This window comes from Maylandia zebra, linkage group LG16 (genome assembly GCF_041146795.1).
Source record: "Maylandia zebra isolate NMK-2024a linkage group LG16, Mzebra_GT3a, whole genome shotgun sequence".
NCBI classification, from domain to species: domain Eukaryota; kingdom Metazoa; phylum Chordata; class Actinopteri; order Cichliformes; family Cichlidae; genus Maylandia; species Maylandia zebra.
Window position 1 is genome coordinate 7,682,710 of NC_135182.1, and position 18,567 is coordinate 7,701,276.

At 39.2% G+C, this 18,567-nt stretch overlaps 2 protein-coding genes across 2 annotated transcripts; both read left to right on the top strand.

Moving 5' to 3' along the window:
- The first annotated feature begins 4,239 nt into the window (after positions 1-4,239).
- LOC101484928 (olfactory receptor 2T11-like) lies at positions 4,240-5,166 on the top strand. The gene has a single exon (XM_014410268.1). The coding sequence runs from the start codon at positions 4,240-4,242 to the stop codon at positions 5,164-5,166; it is 927 nt and encodes a 308-aa protein (XP_014265754.1).
- A 12,061-nt stretch (positions 5,167-17,227) lies between these two features.
- On the top strand, positions 17,228-18,269 carry LOC101484640 (olfactory receptor 6N2-like). Its single transcript, XM_004566333.3, has one exon. It carries the CDS (start codon positions 17,349-17,351, stop codon positions 18,267-18,269), a length of 921 nt encoding a protein of 306 aa, XP_004566390.2. The 5' UTR covers positions 17,228-17,348.
- The last annotated feature ends 298 nt before the right edge of the window (positions 18,270-18,567 follow it).

Below are 18,567 nucleotides of genomic sequence, written 5' to 3' on the forward strand. Positions count from 1 at the left end.
TGACCGAAAGAACGAGATCGCGGATACAAGCGGCGGAAATGAGCTTCCTCCGAAGGGTGGCTGGCCTCTCCCTTAGAGATAGGGTGAGAAGTTCGGCCATCCGGGAGGGGCTTAGAGTAGAGCAGCTGCTGCTCCACATCGAAAGGAGCCAGCTGAGGTGGTTCGGGCATCTGGCAAGGATGCCCCCTGGGCGCCTCCTGGGCGAGGTGTTCCAGGCATGTCCCACCGGGAGGAGGCCCCGGGGCAGACCCAGGACACGCTGGAGAGATTATATCTCTCGGCTGGCCTGGGAACGCCTTGGTATTCCCCCGGACAAGCTGGAGGAGGTGGCTGGGGAGAGGGAGGTCTGGACCTCTTTGCTTAGGCTGCTACCCCCGCGACCCGACCTCGGATAAGCGGATGAAGATGGATGGATGGATGGATAGTTGTCGATACTTTTTTAACTCGTTAGCTGTAGGCGTTAGAAGCCATTTTTCTTTGGGAACCTTTTCTCCTGTTTTTGGTTAGGGAGGCAGGTAAGACACCTGTAATTTTCATTTGGGGTTTTCTGTGAAAGTAAACCAGCTGCATTTCATTTCTAGAGTTTTTGTTTGTTTTGGTCATGCTCACCCTGATGCCTGCTACCTTTTGGGACTCAATAAACTGACTGGCTGTTGTGAAATCCGTGGTAGCTGTTTTTTGTTGGTTCGTCCTCCTTGAGAGCAGGGAGTGTGGGGGGCATTTTTTCCTTATTTTTATTTTCCTTATGTCGCACGCCGGTTCCCTGGGCTGGGGTGTAACACACAGGTTCTCAATGGGGTTCAGATCAGGTGAACAAGGAGGCCATGTCATTAGTTTTTCTTCTTTTATACCCTTTCTTGCCAGCCACGTTGTGGAGTACTTGGACGCGTGTGCTGGAGCATTGTCCTGCATGAAAATCATGTTTTTCTTGAAGGATGCAGACTTCTTCCTGTACCACTGCTTGAAGAAGGTGTCTTCCAGAAACTGGCAGTAGGACTGGGAGTTGAGCTTGACTCCATCCTCAACCCGAAAAGGCCCCACAAGCTCATCTTTGATGATACCAGCCCAAACCAGTACTCCACCTCCACCTTGCTGGCGCCTAATAATTCTGCACTCCCTGTAAAGTTAAAAGATTAAAACTAATAAAAACAAGTTTTAAAAAGAGACTTTTCCATTTGATTACATTTTGTATGATGGATTATGTAGAGAAAGTAGAATTGGGCAGAAAGATCTATTGCTTTATCACCTATTCAGGTTGTAAATCGTGTTTTTAAAAAGTAACTAAGTAATTAATTACTTTTGAAAATAAGTAATCAGTAAAGTAACAGGATTACTTTTTGGGGGAAGTAGTAAGTAATTAGTTACTGATTACTTTTTTCAAGTAACTTGACCAACACTGTGTTAAGTGACGGCTGTGTGCAGACAGGAATAGGACCCAAGGTGCAGACTCCAGAGACAAACTTAAACCGAAACAGCTTTAATGCTGAACTCAAACATAACATAACTGGAAAAAAATCAAAATAAACTAACACCGGCGGACTGACAAGATAAGATAAGATAGAACTTTATTAATCCCTCGGGTGGGTTCCTCTGGGAAATTCGACTTCCAAAAAAAAAAAAAGCACAGCAACGACCGAAGTTACAGTTACAGAATTGTTATATATATATATATACACACACACACACACACACACACACACACACACACACACACACACATACATATATATATATATATATATATAAATACAGAGACAAATATAAATAAAATATACAAAGGGGATAAATAGAATAAATAGGAATAAAAAATAAAAATACAAGTGAATTGCACATTTCAAGTATTGAGTCTATTGCACTGTTGACTATTTACAAAAAGTATTGCACAAGGTATTGTACAGTGAGGTGAAGAGGCACTACAGCTTAGTTGTTCCCCCCTCCTTTGTCCTCCTGTTTCCCCTCCCTCTCCCCTCCAGAGAGGAGTTAAACAGTTTGATGGCGTGTGGGACAAAGGAGGTGGGACAAAACACAAAGCAAAATAAACAGTAGCTGTTTTTTGTTGGCTCATCAAGGGGAAGCGAAACCAGATACATTAACATCAGACATGGACTTTCAAAATAAAACAGGAAACATGACACAGACTGAACTAAAGACACAGACTCGCACGCACTGCAACAGAGGGAACAGAGACGTGGGACTAGGGCAGACACTGACACTGACTGGACACGGGGATATAGCAACTAAGGATACACAGAGACGCGAACTAGACAAGGGAATACAGCTGACAGGGGAGACAGAGCAACTAGAAAAGACAGACATAAACCATAAGACAGAACTCAAAGAAACCAAAGACTAGAAATTATAAATAATTTAATAAACTCAAAAACCATGGGTCAACGACCCAGGCATCCTAACACACTGGTCACTGAAAGTGTCATAAAGTAATGTTGTTGCAAAATGAACATATACCATTTCCTACACTCAATAAATAATTAATAAATCTGTGACCTCAAAAAAGGTTCAGAGGCATTTGAGGTCACCTGATGAATAGAAAAGATTTTTTTCTTTGTGTTAAAGTTAAATCAATAAGCACGACATGCGTTGAGAGTTTTTAGAACTTTATATTTGCAGTATAATTATAATTTAAACTAATTGATATTTTCAGTATTCATATTTTCAATGTACACAGGAGTTGAAGTGAGCATGGGCAATCCAGATCAACATCCTGGTAACAGAATAAGCAATTACATCTGATTGGCAGTTTAATCCAAAATATTGTTGTGGCCTTGTCTGTTTTAGTCTTGTTTTGTTTCCAGCCAACAGTATGTTGTTTTGTTTCCAGCCAACTTATTTGCTCAGTAATAAGAAAATTATAATATTGAATGAACTTCTTACACCTTCAACACATCCTTTGTTTCTTCTCATTTCTCTGATGTGTTCAGAGTGCTAAACACACAAATAGTTCTGCACATAATGCTTTTGATAACTAAATATAGATGCTTTATTTCCCAGAGAACAAAAAAGGGTAATTGTTTTTGTAACATTACAAAAAATGAAAGAAAGCTGGGACAAGAGAGGAAGATGATAGGTTATTGTCAAAGGAATCAGATATGTGATCTGTTGCTGAAGTTATGTTTTGTTCATATTGTGAAAGACCTGATAAATAGGTTAAATAATTAGCCCTACTAAAAGTTTGCATGAAAACACTAAGCAGTTTAGTTCAGTTTGGTGGAGACAAAAGTGGTTAGTTCGCAATATTATGGTAAAAATTTATAGTAATGCACTACGTTGGACTGATACAAACTAAAGACTAGAAACCTGCAATACTTGGAACATGGCAACAAAGAGGTGACTAAACAGATGCTCTGACAAAGGACCAGGGTAAACGGAGACAATATTTGGATTGAGGGGTGTTCAGGGAAGTGGAAATACATGGGAGCACAACATAACGCAGGCTAAATGAAACTAAAAAATGAAGACGTTTAATCAGTAGAGTGGATTAATTCAAAGTGCTAGACAAAGTGCATACTTTGTTACATACTGTAGCATATTGTGAATGTACAATTTTGCCAAGCAGAAGAGACCACACCCAAGCAATGCCACTTCCTCACATACACAGTGACAATGGAACAATGGAAGATCTGTGCTGAGAGTCAAGGAATGTGTGAATGTGCGTCTTTTATATTTGCAGGTCAGTCAATGTGTGGGATATTTTGTATAGGTACGGCAGGCATTTCTGAAAGTTGTAACACAGAGGTTTGGCTTGACTTGGATCTGAGCAACTCTGAGTGAGCAAATGCAAATGTGCCAGGCCTCAAGGATAATGGGTGGTTTGCACAACAAAAGCTGGAGGAGAAACAAGCTGACGACCTGTGAAAATCTCAGAGGTGCTTAACACCTCGGGACTTGCACCAGAAAATAAAAAACCCAGTAATTCTAGGGGGTGTTGGGTTTAGGGAAGTTACATGCTTACATGCTGTCTGGTCTTCATAAACGTAATTGCATGTGTGTATGTGTTAGTACGATTAATGCATTTTATGTTTGTGTAATTTTTGTGTACCTCTCCTCTTTGCGGTGCTCCAGACACAACCATTTACATTCATAGATGTGGACTGAGAAACAGGATTTTACTGTCTGGTATCTCATGCTTGTATAAAATCAAGATAGTCTTCTCTTGGTTTCTAAGCCTGTTTATACAGTCTGTTGTATTCATTACTGATTAAAATTTTTTTGAATATAGCAATGGATGATGAATTAAATGTAACATATATAACCCTTGATGGTTATGTCGAACTTAAGCGATGCGGATATCTATATTTTTTAATTATGGTTGCACTTTATGTTTTAATAATTATAAGTAATTCAACCATTGTGTTCCTGATCTGCATTCATCGAAATCTCCATGAGCCTATGTACATTTTCATTGCAGCTTTGTCAGTGAACTCAGTTGTCTTCAGCACTGCGATCTACCCAAAACTCTTTGTTGATGTTTTATCCGAAAAACAGGTGATTTCTTTTTCAGCATGTCAATTTCAGCATTTTATGTATTACTCAATAGGTGGCTCTGATTTCTTACTGTTATCAGCAATGGCATTTGACAGATATGTGTCTATATGTAAGCCTTTAAAGTATCCAGTCATTATGAGACAAACAACCATCAATATTTTGCTATTTTTAGCTTGGTTTTTGCCTGGCCTTCAAGTTGCAGTGTCGCATGCATTAGTTCTTAATAATAAACTCTGTAATTTCACTTTGAAAGGGATTTTTTGCAATAATTTATTGTGGAAACTTTACTGTGAGAGCCCACGAGCAGCATTCATTTACGGTTTAATTGTGTTGCTAAATGTTGCTATTTTTCCTGTGTTGTTCATACTTTTCACCTATGCAAAGATTTTTCTAATAACCTACAGAAGCAGTAGAGATATCCAGAAAAAAGCAGCAGAGACTTGCTTACCTCACCTGTTTGTTTTAAGCATTTTTACTACTTTTTGTGCATATGATGTCATTATAGGTCAATTAGAATTTGATTTTCCAAAAACTGCACAGTTAATAATGACTTTACAAGTGGTTTTGTATAACCCTCTCTTTAATCCGTTTATATATGGTCTGAAAATGAAAGAAATCTCTAAACACCTAAAAAGGTTGTTTTGTCATGTCAGGTGTAGTTAAATAAAAATAATTTCTCATGTGTGACAGTAAAAAAGGGACTTTTCAATTTCTCCATTCTGTATTCTATCAACATTTGGTAGTACTCTGCTGATAACAATGATTATAACTACAGTAGTTTCTCTCCAGGAAACTACTGTACAGCTACAGTGGAGAGATTTTTTTTTTTTTTTTTAAAAAACAACTGTTGGTGGGGGGTTGGGTTACTGGAGTTTCAATTAAGTTTTGGAGTTTCAACAATATAAATTCTTGAAAGTTATTTCTTCATGGAATATATCATGAAAATCTAAATAAAGATTTGTCTGTTTAATTAATTAGAGTGCACACTGGAGGGTGTAATTATTATGCATGAATTTTGAACATCTGTAGTACAGGAACATAATGAAATGAAATATTGTACTCAGCCATGCAGTCCTTCATAAAACCAGGTTTCTGAGCTATTTTTCTGAATCATGATATGGTGTTCGGAACAGAACCAGGGAATAAGAATGTAAATTTTAATTTTACTTCTTGTGTTAGCGCTAATCCTTCCACCTCCAGTTTCCTTCGCTCCTGAACCAATAGTCACCGCTCAGTGAACTCCATTCCTGTGTGACACTCCTGCCCACTAAGACTTGTGAGTTTAATCAGATCTTTTAATAAAATCTTTGCTTTAAAGAAAAAGGCCTCTCGGGCCCTTGAAAGTATTTGCATTTGCATTTAAGCATTAATTTGTAAGTACTCAAAATTGAATATAAATCACTACACATTTGTAAATCTTTGTTTATGCTTGTGGATACACATTTGTAACCCTTTAGAGACTAATTTAACAATGCAGAGAGCTAATGATTAACTAACTATGTTGGTTTGATGGTTCATAGTCTTTTCAAATTTGTACTCCTGCCTGTTTGTTTATCTGAATATCAATTAAAACAGTGCCGTGACAGCTGCGGGGAGGTCAGGACAAAAGCTGCACAGACCTGTTTACCTCACTTCCTCGTTTTAGTCAGCTTTTCATGTTTGTGTTCATATTATATAATTATAGGCAAGGCAAGTTTATTTGTATAGCACAATTGAACAACAAGGTGATTCAAAGTGCTTTACAGAGACATTACAAACAAAAACAAGTAAAAAGCATGATTTACAATTGATTAAAACAATCAAACAAACTAACTAACTAATTAACAAACAAACAAAACAGTATATAAAATCAAAACAGATAAAATCAGAAATAGATAAAATCAGTAGTTAAAATGTTAGTTTTGAAATTTAAGCTTAAAAGTGTGGATTTGGTGCTTTATTCAAATGCAGCTGAGAACAGGTGAGTCTTCAACCTGGATTTAAATAAACTGAGTGTTTCAGCTGATCTGAGGCTTTCTGGGAGTTTGTTCCAGATATAAGGAGCATAAAAGCTGAATGCAGCTTATATTATAGCTCATCTAGAAATGAATTTGCCTAATGTTGCACGTTTTATATTGATCTTGCAAGTGGTTATATGGCTCATATCATCCTCTCTTTAATCCAATTGTTTATGGACTCAAAATGAAAGAAATCTCTAAACACCTCAAAAAATTGTTCGGTGAAGGAAAGCTCAACATCTGGCAAAGCTCATGTTGAAAGTATGTAATTTAAATGTGTGTGTTTTTTATGTCGTTTGGTTCAATTGTTGCGTTCATGTGTGTATTATGTTTCACAGTATAGAAGTTTTCTTTTCTCTGTCTGAGATCTATTTTTGTATAGCATATGTATACTATATATTTAAGATTGTTGTATTTTTTTTGCTTGATATTGTTATTAGTGTATTTGTTACTCAGATTTATTTAAATATTCTCTATAAATATACTGCTATTTCCATATTTGTATACGATACTCATATGGCTACATGAGTTGCTCTTTTATTTAGGCACTCTAAGGGATTTGTTTCCAATGTTATATTTGGTGTCCACAAAAAACAAGCAGTAACTTGCAAATCATCCACATGGACTCTCTTTACCTTGTAATATAAAAACACCTCAAGGGATCATTGTTTTTCTGTTTTCTTAAATGCATTTTTCATTTGTTTGTTTGCTGTTGTTATTTATTCTTAACTTAAAACTGTGTTGCTGCAAGGCTATAAATTCAAGTTATTAGTTTTCATGTCTGTTTTGTGTCAATAATAAAGAATATTAGCATCTTAGCAAAGAGTTGTCATTTCAGAAAGAATCAACACAAGAACACATTTAGTGTTTTCCAAAGAAGCATTAATTATGTAAAGATAAGGGCATTAGCATAGAAACAAAAAACTGGAATGGAGATAGAGACCTCTAAGGTCGCCTAATAGATGTTAATTTGGTTTTGTATTTGTCTTTCAGTTTGTACAGAAAATGTTTTTTGATGTAGCAGCAGAAATACTGTGGAAAAGGAGTTGAAGTGAATGGCCCAAAAGAAGGACCAACAAAAGAGGTCACTCTAAAAGGCATCCTATACAGCTAAGATAAACAGAACAGAGGATATCTCGGAAGCAGGGTTCTCATAACAAGCTGGTGCTTAATTACTGAGTTAGATGAGAAGATTGAGAACAGGTGTGCAGCAAGCCATCCGCTACAGCCATTGACCACATCTTCTAGAAAGCCCAAAACACAAGGTGCTTTAGAGCAATAGAGAAAGCGAGGAGCCAGAGAGAGAGAGCAAGCGAGAGAAAACATACAGTGAACTCTTAGAAATACATGACAATCAGTGTTGCCAACTTAGCGACTTTGTCGCTATATTTAGCGAGTTTTCAGACCCTGTTAGCGACTTTTTTCCTAAAAAGCGACTAGCGACAAATCTGGCAACTTTTTCTGGTGGGCACCTCGCCCATGGCAAAGCGCTCACAGGCGGAGGATAATCCTCCCCCAGCTGCTATCAGGGCAGGAGACATTCAAACCTATCACTTTTTCCGGTCCAAGCACGGTTAAAGGAGCAGGGTTGGAATTGTGACATTAAAAAACAATAATTGCTAAAAGAAATAAATTATAAATGCATTTAAGACATTTTTTACTGACTTTATGTCTCTTCCACGATGTTATTTCTCTCTTCAACAGCGTAGGTTACAATTACATTAGCATGATCAATTATCCAAATTAGGCGATGACGTCATTTAGCGACTTCTAGCGACTTTTAGGACAGCCGATAGCGATTTTCCTTACTGATGACAATGGTTTGTTGATTTACTGTAAGTGATCTGTATTAGAGCTCAGGCAAAGTTCAGTTGCACCCATGCACAGTATGCCTCTGTGATTAATAACTGTACTCAAGCACAGAACTCAAGAGCATCATCCTCGTTGTGTTAAATAAAGAATCTGTACAGAATATAATAAGGCCGTGTCTCAGAGCATTCAATAGTCATTGCAAACAAGCCACAAAGTTTAAAAAAGCTCTAACCTTTAGGACCATGTAGGGCCGAAAGGTTAAAACTAAAATTTCAAAATAAAACCTAAAATTACAGGCAACCAGTGAAAGGAGGCCAAAAGTGGAGTGATATGAGATCTTCTGTTGATGCCTGTTAAGAGTCGACTTGCAGCATTCTAAGATAAGATAAGTTAAGATAGAACTTTATTAATCCCTCGGGTGGGTTCCTCTGGGAAATTCGACTTCCAAAAAAAAAGCACAGCAACGACCGAAGTTACAGTTACAGAATTGTTATATATATATATACACACACACACACACACACACACACACACACACACACACACACACACACACACACACACACACACACACACATATATATAAATACAGAGACAAATATAAATAAAATATACAAAGGGGATAAATAGAATAAATAGGAATAAAAAATAAAAATACAAGTGAATTGCACATTTCAAGTATTGAGTCTATTCTGAACCTGAACCTGAGAGTTTGAGACTATCCCTGACCTGGACTTCTTTCTCTGTGTGTATATAGATCTGCCCTGGACCCGAGCGAGCGTGTGTGTGTTTGGAACCCACTGAGAGCGTGTATTGGATTAATCCCTGTCTCCCCCTGGACCCTGGAGCCCCGGACCCTTTCCCCTGCCACACTGTATATATATTCTCACCTGTTGTCTCACTGTAAATAAACGCACTTTCTCTTTTGCCAAGGATACCTGATCTGCCCGTGAGTCCATTTCAAACATTGTGACACCAATTGTATATGGACTGAAAATGAAAGAAATCTCTCAACACCTCAGGAGGTTGTTTTGTCATTGCATCTTATGTGTCAAAACTGATGTTGGAAGTGCGGTCATTTCCTTTCCGATTCAACTTCAAAGGCCTGACTTCTCTACAGTCTAGACATTTCTGTCACGGTTCTGGGTCAGTTTTGACCCAGTATTTTGGGTTTCTCGTGTCTTGGTTTAATTTTGTATTTTGTATTGTATTTTGATTCTGTGTGTGTGTTCAGTTCTACTGCTCCCTTGTCTCGTTAGTCCAATTTCTCCCAGCTGTGTCTCCCTCCTGTTGCCCATTCCCTGATTACCACCCTGTGTATATTAGTCCTGTGTTTTCCTGTGCTCAGTGTCATGTCATACCCTCAGATTATGCCTGTGTGGTTTTTTCTCTGCATTCCGTGTTCACGTCATGTTTTGTTTTCATGCCAGCAATAAAGCTGTGGTTTTGAGTTGCATTCTGTCTTCGAGGCCTGCAGTTGGATCCTCATCTCCGCCTGCCCGCACACAGAGCCCTGACAGAACAACGCGACCAGTATGGATCCAGTGGACTCACGTTTCGCCTCTGACGGGGAGTATCTCGTGCACCTATGGGATTACTGTTGGATGGTAATCCACGCTGTGAACCCCTACAAGAGGCAGCTGGAGGAAGTCTTTTTTTTGATAATTTTTTGTCATCCACTGCTTCCACTGTCAGTTTCCTAAATATCAAAGGACTAAAACAAATAATAATAAATCTGAGAGCGAAGCTCAGTTTTGAACTGTTTAGCATGGGCAGTCCAGGGAAGGAAAATTCAACTGTCCTCCTGGAGGCCCTCGCTACTTGGTGTTCTCGGCGTCAGCAGCATTTTTTGTCAAGGTTTATCGCCAAATCATTCGATCCACCCTTAAAGAAGAAATGCAACCCTCGCCATCATCACCCTTCCATTCTCTCCTGTGGTACGGACTGGAGCGGTTGTCATTTCCACAGCAGGAGCAGCCGCAGCAGAGTTTCTCCACGTCACCTTTTGCCAGCCCTGATCCCATTTCAACAGGGAAGCGGCAGATGCGCCGCCAACATTCACAGTCCCAGCAGGAGTCTGGGATTTTGTCTGAACAGCCGGCTAGGTCAGCTGCCCAGCTGCCACCTTCAGCTCAGTCGGCTGCCCAGCTGCCACCTTCAGCTCAGTCGGCTGCCCAGCTGCCACCTTCGTTCGTCCGTTCAGCCACCGCCTGCTGTATCATCCCCTGCGACTTCCACACCGTCGCCTGCAGCATCATCATCATCAGCTACTTCCACACCATCACCTGCAGCATCATCATCAGCTACTTCCACATCGTCACCTGCAGCATCCCCGCCTGCAACCTGCACACCGTCGCTTGCAGCGTCAGGTTCCGCAGCCGCCACGCTGCCGTCCGGTCGAGCCTGTGTGGCTTCATCCTCGCCTGGTCCCGCCTCGTCGGCGTCATCCACTTCGGCAGTTGTTTGTTTTTACAGGTGATAGACATTACACCTGTTGTTGTTGTTTTTATTATTAGCATTATTGTTTATATAAGTATTACACTATAATCAGTGTTGGGGAGTAACGGAATACATGTACCGCCGTTACGTATTTAAAATACAAAATATGAGTAACTGTATTCCGTTACAGTTACCGTTTAAAAAGGTGGTATTCAGAATACAGTTACTTTGTTGAAATAAATGGATTACACGGTGGTACTTTCCTGTTTCATTTTGTCGCGGGTCAGGACTGTTTGGGTTTTGTTTGACAGCTACGTTCTGTAGTTCCAGGCGGCAGCATTACGGTTGCCATGGTTACAGGGAGACGCTCTCTCTCTGCGACTGTGTGTTTCCTGGGTGAGAGAGCGCCTTTTCGTTGTTGTTGTTGTTGTTGTGCTAAGCTAACAGGCAGAATGCTACAAGCATAGCTCTAAAGAATGTAGCATCATGGGCAGTGTAGTCCGTGTTGCAGGGAGAATGGACTGCCATACACGTTATGTGTCTGTGAGCGCGAGGAGGGAGAAAAAGGGGAGTGGAAAGGTATGAGTTGTCATCGAGGAAAAACGGGAGCTGGAAGCATGTAAATATAATAATAACCACTGCAGCCAAGAAGAGTGCCTGACGAGCCCAGTTGTAAATAAGCTATTAAGACTCGACTGTACACCGTGTTCGTGTTTTATTGTGAAAGTCTTTGTCTTATGTTAGTGTGTGCAGCTTGTTTCCCCCGTCTCGTTAACCCTGATCTCTCCCAGCTGTGTCTCCCTCCTGTTGCCCATTCGCTGATTACCACCCTGTGTATATTAGCCCTGTGTTTTCCTGTGCTCAGTGTCGCGTCGTACCCGCAGACCCTGCCTGTGTGTTCCTGCTTGGTTTCATGGTTTGGTTTCTGTTTTTGTTTCATGCCAGCAATAAAAGCTGTGGTTTTAGTTACATTTCGTCTCGGAGTCCTGCATTTGGATCCACATTTCCACCTGCCCACACACAGAGCCCTGACAAAGACATAAAGTAATGTTGTTGCAAAATGAACATATGCCATTTCTAATAAATAATTAATAAATCTGTGACCTCAAAAATAGTTCAGAGGTATTTGAGGTCACCTAATCAATAGAAAAAAAATTTTCTTTGTGTTAAAGTTAAATCAATAAGCCCAACATGGTTTGAAAGTTTTTAGAACTTTGCTTTTGCAGTATAATTATATTTTCAACTAACTGATATTTTCAGTGTTCATATTTCAATGTACACAGGAGTGTAAATGAGCATGAGCAATCCAGATCAACATCCTGTACCGTAACAAGCAATTAAATCTGATCATCCAAAATATTGTTATGGCCTTAGCTGTTTTAGCCTTGCATTGTTTCCAGCTAACAGTATGGAGTTTATTATTTGCTCAGTAATAAGAAAATTATAATACTGAAAGAAATGCTTACACCTTCAACACATCCTTTGTTCCTTTTCATTCCTCTGATGTGTTCAGAGTGCTAAGTAAACAAATAGTTCTGCACATAACAGGTCTGATAACTAAATATAGATGCTGTATTTCCCAAAGAGGAAAAAAAATTTAATTTGCCATAACATTACAAAAAATGAAAGAAAGCTGGGACAAGAGATGAAGATGACAGATTATTATCAAAGGAATCAGATATGTGATCTGTTATATTTTAATATATATATATATATATATATATATATATATATATATATATATATATATATATATATATATATATATAAACTTCTGTTATATGTGAAGTTGTATTTTCTTCATATTATGGAAGACCTGATAAATAGGTTAAATAATTAGCCCTACTAAAGGTTTGCATGAAAATACTAAGCAGTTTAGTACAGTTTGGTGGAGACTAAAAGGGTTAGTTCATAATATTATGGTAAAAATTTATAGTAATGCACTATGTTGGACTGATACAAACTAAACACGAGAAACTAACTTCAAGACTTCAACTTTTCATCAAGCATTTGGGCATCTTTGTGCTTTTAGAAACTATGCTAAATCATAGTTTTATTAATTTTCAGAACCAAAAACAAAAAAACAGGGAGCAGGAGATTTCAGGCAGCAGCGATGACAGTTCCTGGGGCCAGCCAAGCCATGGGGCAAAGCAGGGAAACAGTTCAGTGGATTAACCTGGAGGAGGAGCAAATACTTGGGAACATTTCTAGGAGGGCAACAGTGGAGACAGTTGCTTTCCCTCTGGATGCTCCCTCTGGAGTCAGCCTTTGAGGAGATGTAGCCTGAGATGCTTTTTGGCAGTTGCCAATGACTATACTAAATCACAGGTTTATTATTATTTCCAGGATCAAAAACAAGAACCATCAGAGTCCAGGGCCTTCTTGGGCCTTGCTTCTGCTGTGCCAGAAGCAGAGACAGAGACCCCCTGGAGGTTATATGGGCAGCTTGTGACAATGGAAATAATTTCTTTATATTCTTTGTAAGAGCCAGTCAGCCATTCATTACACTTCAGCATTATGGTGTAAATAATATCCTCTTTGTCCCCATCAGAAGAGTTTGAGTCTGCTGGGTCGAGCTCTAGTCTCTAGTTTATTTGCAGGACCCAAATGCTGACTCAAGAGACAGGCAGGATTAACAAAAAAAACAAGCTATTCAATAAGAGTGTTTTATATCAATCAGAAACACAATGTCTGTGACAAAACAAAATAAGCCTCTAATAAACCTGTCAGACCTGAAAACAAAACTCAGGGGGAGGGAACACTATACTAAACTAATCTCAATCAGAATATAAACTGAAATATGCTGAAACTAAGGACTACAGACTTAAGATGAAAACATGAAAATCAAATATAGCAATGATAAACTAAGAACCCAACGTAAACAAAGAAGTCCCAAAAGCTTAAAGCTAGCAGTAGCCTGCATCAAGAATTTGGGGGAATTACACTTCCCTGTCATAATCCATTACTGCTATCCAGTTACATGGGTCAAGGGGGACAGCAGGCATAGCAGAGACATCCACACCTCACAAGAATTCTCAACCCAGCCGTGTATTCCTGATAGAACATTGTCAAAACACCTCCCCTTATAGCACAGGTGTCAAACTCCAGGCCTTGAGGGCCGTTGTCCTGCAGATTTTAGATGTGTCCTTGATCCAATACAGCTGATTTAAATGGCTAAATGACCTCCTCAACATGTCTTGAATTTCTCCAGAATCTAAAAACTAAAAACTAAATATTTGATTCAGGTGTGTTGACCCAGGGTGTTATATAAAACTTGCAGGACACTGGCCATTGAGGCCTGGAGTTTGACACCCCTGCCCTATAGGATAAAGAGCTCGGCTTGGTGGGGCCTCATCTGTGGGTCACAGCTAAGCTCAGCCCTATATGGGCCAGCCTCATGTGGGCCCACCTTTAGCTTGAACAGGCATAGGACTTTAGTGCTTTGTGAATTGAGTGCGGTCAGGGGTGGAGACCCTGGCAGTCCAGTTCCTGATTCAGCAAATAGGCATTAAATTGGCTTGTATGAGCTTCTGAATGCCTTCTAAAACCAAAGAGGCTGCAGGCTCCCAACTGGAACACACTGTAAAAGAAATAAATTTATGATAGTTATTGTCATAGTCAAATTAATCCATACTTTTAAATATAGATGATACATTTAGAAGATTCATTTGTTCATTTTGTTTGAACTCAAAATAAATATCAGCCCAGGCTCAAGAACACTAGTTTCTAGTTTAATGAATCAAATTGCGGCTGAGCAATTCAGAAAATTTGTCAATTACAACCTTTTTACAGTGGATGGGTTTGTATATCCCAATGATCCAAACTGGTCCTGATTGATCGACCAGACGAAGAGGGATTCAAGAAAGCCCTGTATTAGGGTTATATTTTGGATTATATAATCATATATGCTTAGAGGTATATAATCGATTGTATAATGATAGAATGTCTGATCCTTAGTAGTCTGCAAAGACTCTGTGGGCATTCCAGAGTGTTCTGGCATACACACACATCCTAAGGTCATGAGAGAGGTCGTACCTTCTCTTTCTGATATATGGTATGGGAGGACACTTACTCTGTATCTGTTTGAGTATAAGAGCCCTTTGTTTAGATGGACCGCTGGACACCTGGCACCAGCTTTAGGGAGTCGTTCACAGGGTCATATTTTGACACACACACACACACACACACCAGCACATACAGACAGGTACTCCTTGTTCACATGTATGCCTGTGTAAAATGTCATATGTTAATGAAACTATGCATATTCATGTAACCACAATAAAGAGCAGTGCTGGGGGGGAGCTGACTGAGAGTGACTGGGGTTTGAGCGGCAGGAACAGCGTTCGTCTCAGTCATCTCCCTTGTGTACGAGATCACACAAAGAGGTGTCTGGTGTGTTGTTTTTGCCATTGTAGTGGATTGTCTCAGCTGTTCCAGCAATAGGTTTGTGCCTAGACGAACCTATCACCCTGTGTGTCATGGTGCTGGGTCGGTTACTCAGTGTTTTGAGTTTTGTTCTGATTTGATGTTTGATTTCTTCATTGTTATCTCTATTAGTGTTTAGGCTTCATTCTCAGGGTTTCTAGGTCTTAGATTTTCTTCCTGTGCCTCCTCTGTTTAGTGTCTAGTTATCCCTGTCCATGTGTTCTCTCTGTGCTCTGTTTCGTGTCCCTGAGTATGTCTCTGAGTTCAGTCTATGGATTTCCTGTTTTACTTCAAAGGTCTATGTCTCTTGTCTCGTCATGTTAATTAGGATCAGCTGTGCCTCTCTCCTGTTTGCCATTCCTTGTTTCCCTCCGTGTGTATATATAGTGTGTGTTTGCCTTTGCTCGTTGTCCGTCCGTCTGTGTTACTTGGTGTATCGCCGCATCTCTCTGCTCTACATTCTCCGTGTCATCTCTCCTCATCATCCTGCGTTTTTATGGTTTTAGGTTAGTTCATTGGTTTTCCCCAGTCTAGGTTTTGGTAGCTCCCCGTCCCGCATTTCCTGTTCTTGCCACTTTGTCACTCCTGTAAATAAACGCTCATGCACATCACAGCCTTTGCCTGCATTTTGGGTCCTTTATTCACAAACACCACACAGCTTGCCCCACAAACCATGACACTGTGGAAAAAAAGGAAGGGACAGGTTCACCCTCCCTGATGCAGAATTACTGGAAGCTGACCCTTAAGCTTGTGGAGGGAACATGCATCCCCATGGCTATCTGCATGGATGTCGCGATTTCACCCCATGGCCAAGAGGGATATTTCCCTGCACTTTTACATTGCCACTGACAGTGACACTGTGATTTTTTTTCCATTGTTTTAGTGTGATAACAAAAGTTCTTAAGTACAGAGCTTTGTAAGCTTTTGCCTATTAGAACAGTTCTTAAAGCACAATATGAATTTTTTAAAAAGTCTCTGCAATTGAGCACTATAGGCACCTGGAGACATTCAGACCTTCTAAATGCATCTGTTTTGAGGTTGTAGACTGTGGACTGGCAGAACTGTTACTCCTGTACAGGAAGTCTTGATTGACACATTTCAAAAAGGTCCATGAGTATTATGCAGAAGGCAAAGCAGAGCTCGAATTTAAAATTGACCGCAGCAAAAATGTGCAGAGAGGTTGATATCTCCAAAAGTTGATTCTGTTCGTCACTCATCCAAGTGACTTCTTCAGTCTCAGTCTCAGACTTCTGAGACTGAAGAAGTCACTTGGATGAGTGACAAAATGTTTCTCCCAGAAAACGCTATGTCCAGATGAACAGAATCAACTTTTGGAGATTTATTTTCCTGGATGATTGAGAATGCATCAAGAAGAGAGTGCATCAATGCATCAAGAGATTGGCATCCAATCACCCGATGTCCAACCACACCCGATCCTCTCTCTGTGTCTCTCTGTGACCTTACACATCAACATGAACATAATTCAAACTATAAAATCACATATCAATATATTTTCCTTTATGTTGCATTCACTTTATGCAATTATACATCAACAGGATTTATCATCAGCTCAGTCACATGAATGTCATGATTCTTTATGATTCAAATATGTTCTTTTTAACTCAATTACACAGGAGTACATTTTTGTGACATTTCCTTTTCATGTCTTTGTGTTTGTCAGTCACAACTTATTTAATAAAATCATGCACGTCAAACACACAGATGCCATTGACACATCATAGTCATAACAATGCCCTGGAAGGTGAGTGAGACAAAAGGCTGCATGTTAAGTCATTTTACCCTCTTTCACATGTAATGAGAGATAAACCAGGAGGCACTTCAATTTTTTTTCAAACATCCTGCCTCACTTGACAACACCAAATATTTGTTACAATTTTAGCCCGACTGCTGTTTTAGACCCACCGAAACATTCATAATTGCTCCTACCTGTCAGCAATTATCGTAAAAGTCTTTTAGCCACCAGTTTCGTAATGTTGATGAAATCTTTTATGACAAGGTTAATGAGATCCATGGAGGGTGCCTGTGTTGGATAAAACCATGCCACTAGCAATGAATGATTGACTTTCTGAATTCTAAGGACAGTTACACAGTTTGCATTTCAGTGCACAGTGTAGGAAGCTGAGTAGTTATAGCTATTCTTTAACCATTTTAATGAATGCTGATTTAAATACGACATATGTAACACTTGGTGGGCATGTGGAAATTCACAGATACAGATATCTTTATTTTGTGATTATGCTTACAGCTTATATTCTGTTAATATGCTTTAATGTTTCTATCATATGTCTTATTGTTATACACAAAAATCTTCATGAGCCAATGTATATTTTTATTGCAGCTTTGTTATTGAACTCTATTCTTTTCAGCAGTAATATCCACCCAAAGCTCTTGGTTGACTTCTTATCTGAGAAACAGATCGTATCTTACCAAGCTTGTCTTTTTCAGGTTTTTATGTTTTACTTTTTAAGCTCTTCAGAGTTCTTACTATTGTCAGCTATGGCCTATGACAGATATGTGTCTATTTGTAAACCCCTGCAATATCCAGCCAAAAGGAGAACAACTACTGTCAGTTTACTGCTGTGTTTTGCATGGCTGGTACCTGCTTGTTATATTGTAGTGCCAGTTGCACTAAATATTAATAGCAAACTGTGTAGCTTTACTTTGAAAGGAATTTTTTGTAATAATTCACTTAACAAGCTTTTCTGTGTGACTTCAAATGAATTATCAATATACGGTGTAATTGTTCTGTTGAATCTCGGACTTTTCCCCATGCTTTTTATACTTTTCACATACACAAAGATAATCATAATTGCTTTTCAGAGTTGTGGAGATATCAGAAGAAAAGCTGTTCAGACCTGTTTACCTCATCTGCTAGTTTTGATTAACTATTCTGTTTTGATTACCTATGATGTTGTCATTGTTAAACTGGAATCTGATTTTCCCAAAACTGCACGTTTCGTAATGACACTCCAAATAATAACTTATAATCCTCTCTGCAATCCAATCATATATGGACTGAAAATGAAAGAAATTTCTAATCACCTTAAAAGGTTGCTTAGACACATGAAATAATGTAGTGTCATTGTACATTTATTTACTAATTTATTAGTAATTTATTTATTGTGCAACACACTGGTAAAAGAAGTAGGTTTATGGTGCATTATAAGCAGTGTTGGGACTAACGCGTTATTAAGTAACGCGTTACAGTAACTACGTTATTATTGCGGTAACGAGCACGGTAACTAGTTATTATGCCAAAATCAGGAACGCGTTACTCGTTACTGGGATTTAGATAGGGTCGTTACTCGTTACTTCGTGTGTTGCGTTTAACTTACCTCGGAAATCGGAACACGAACCTGGGAATAATGTC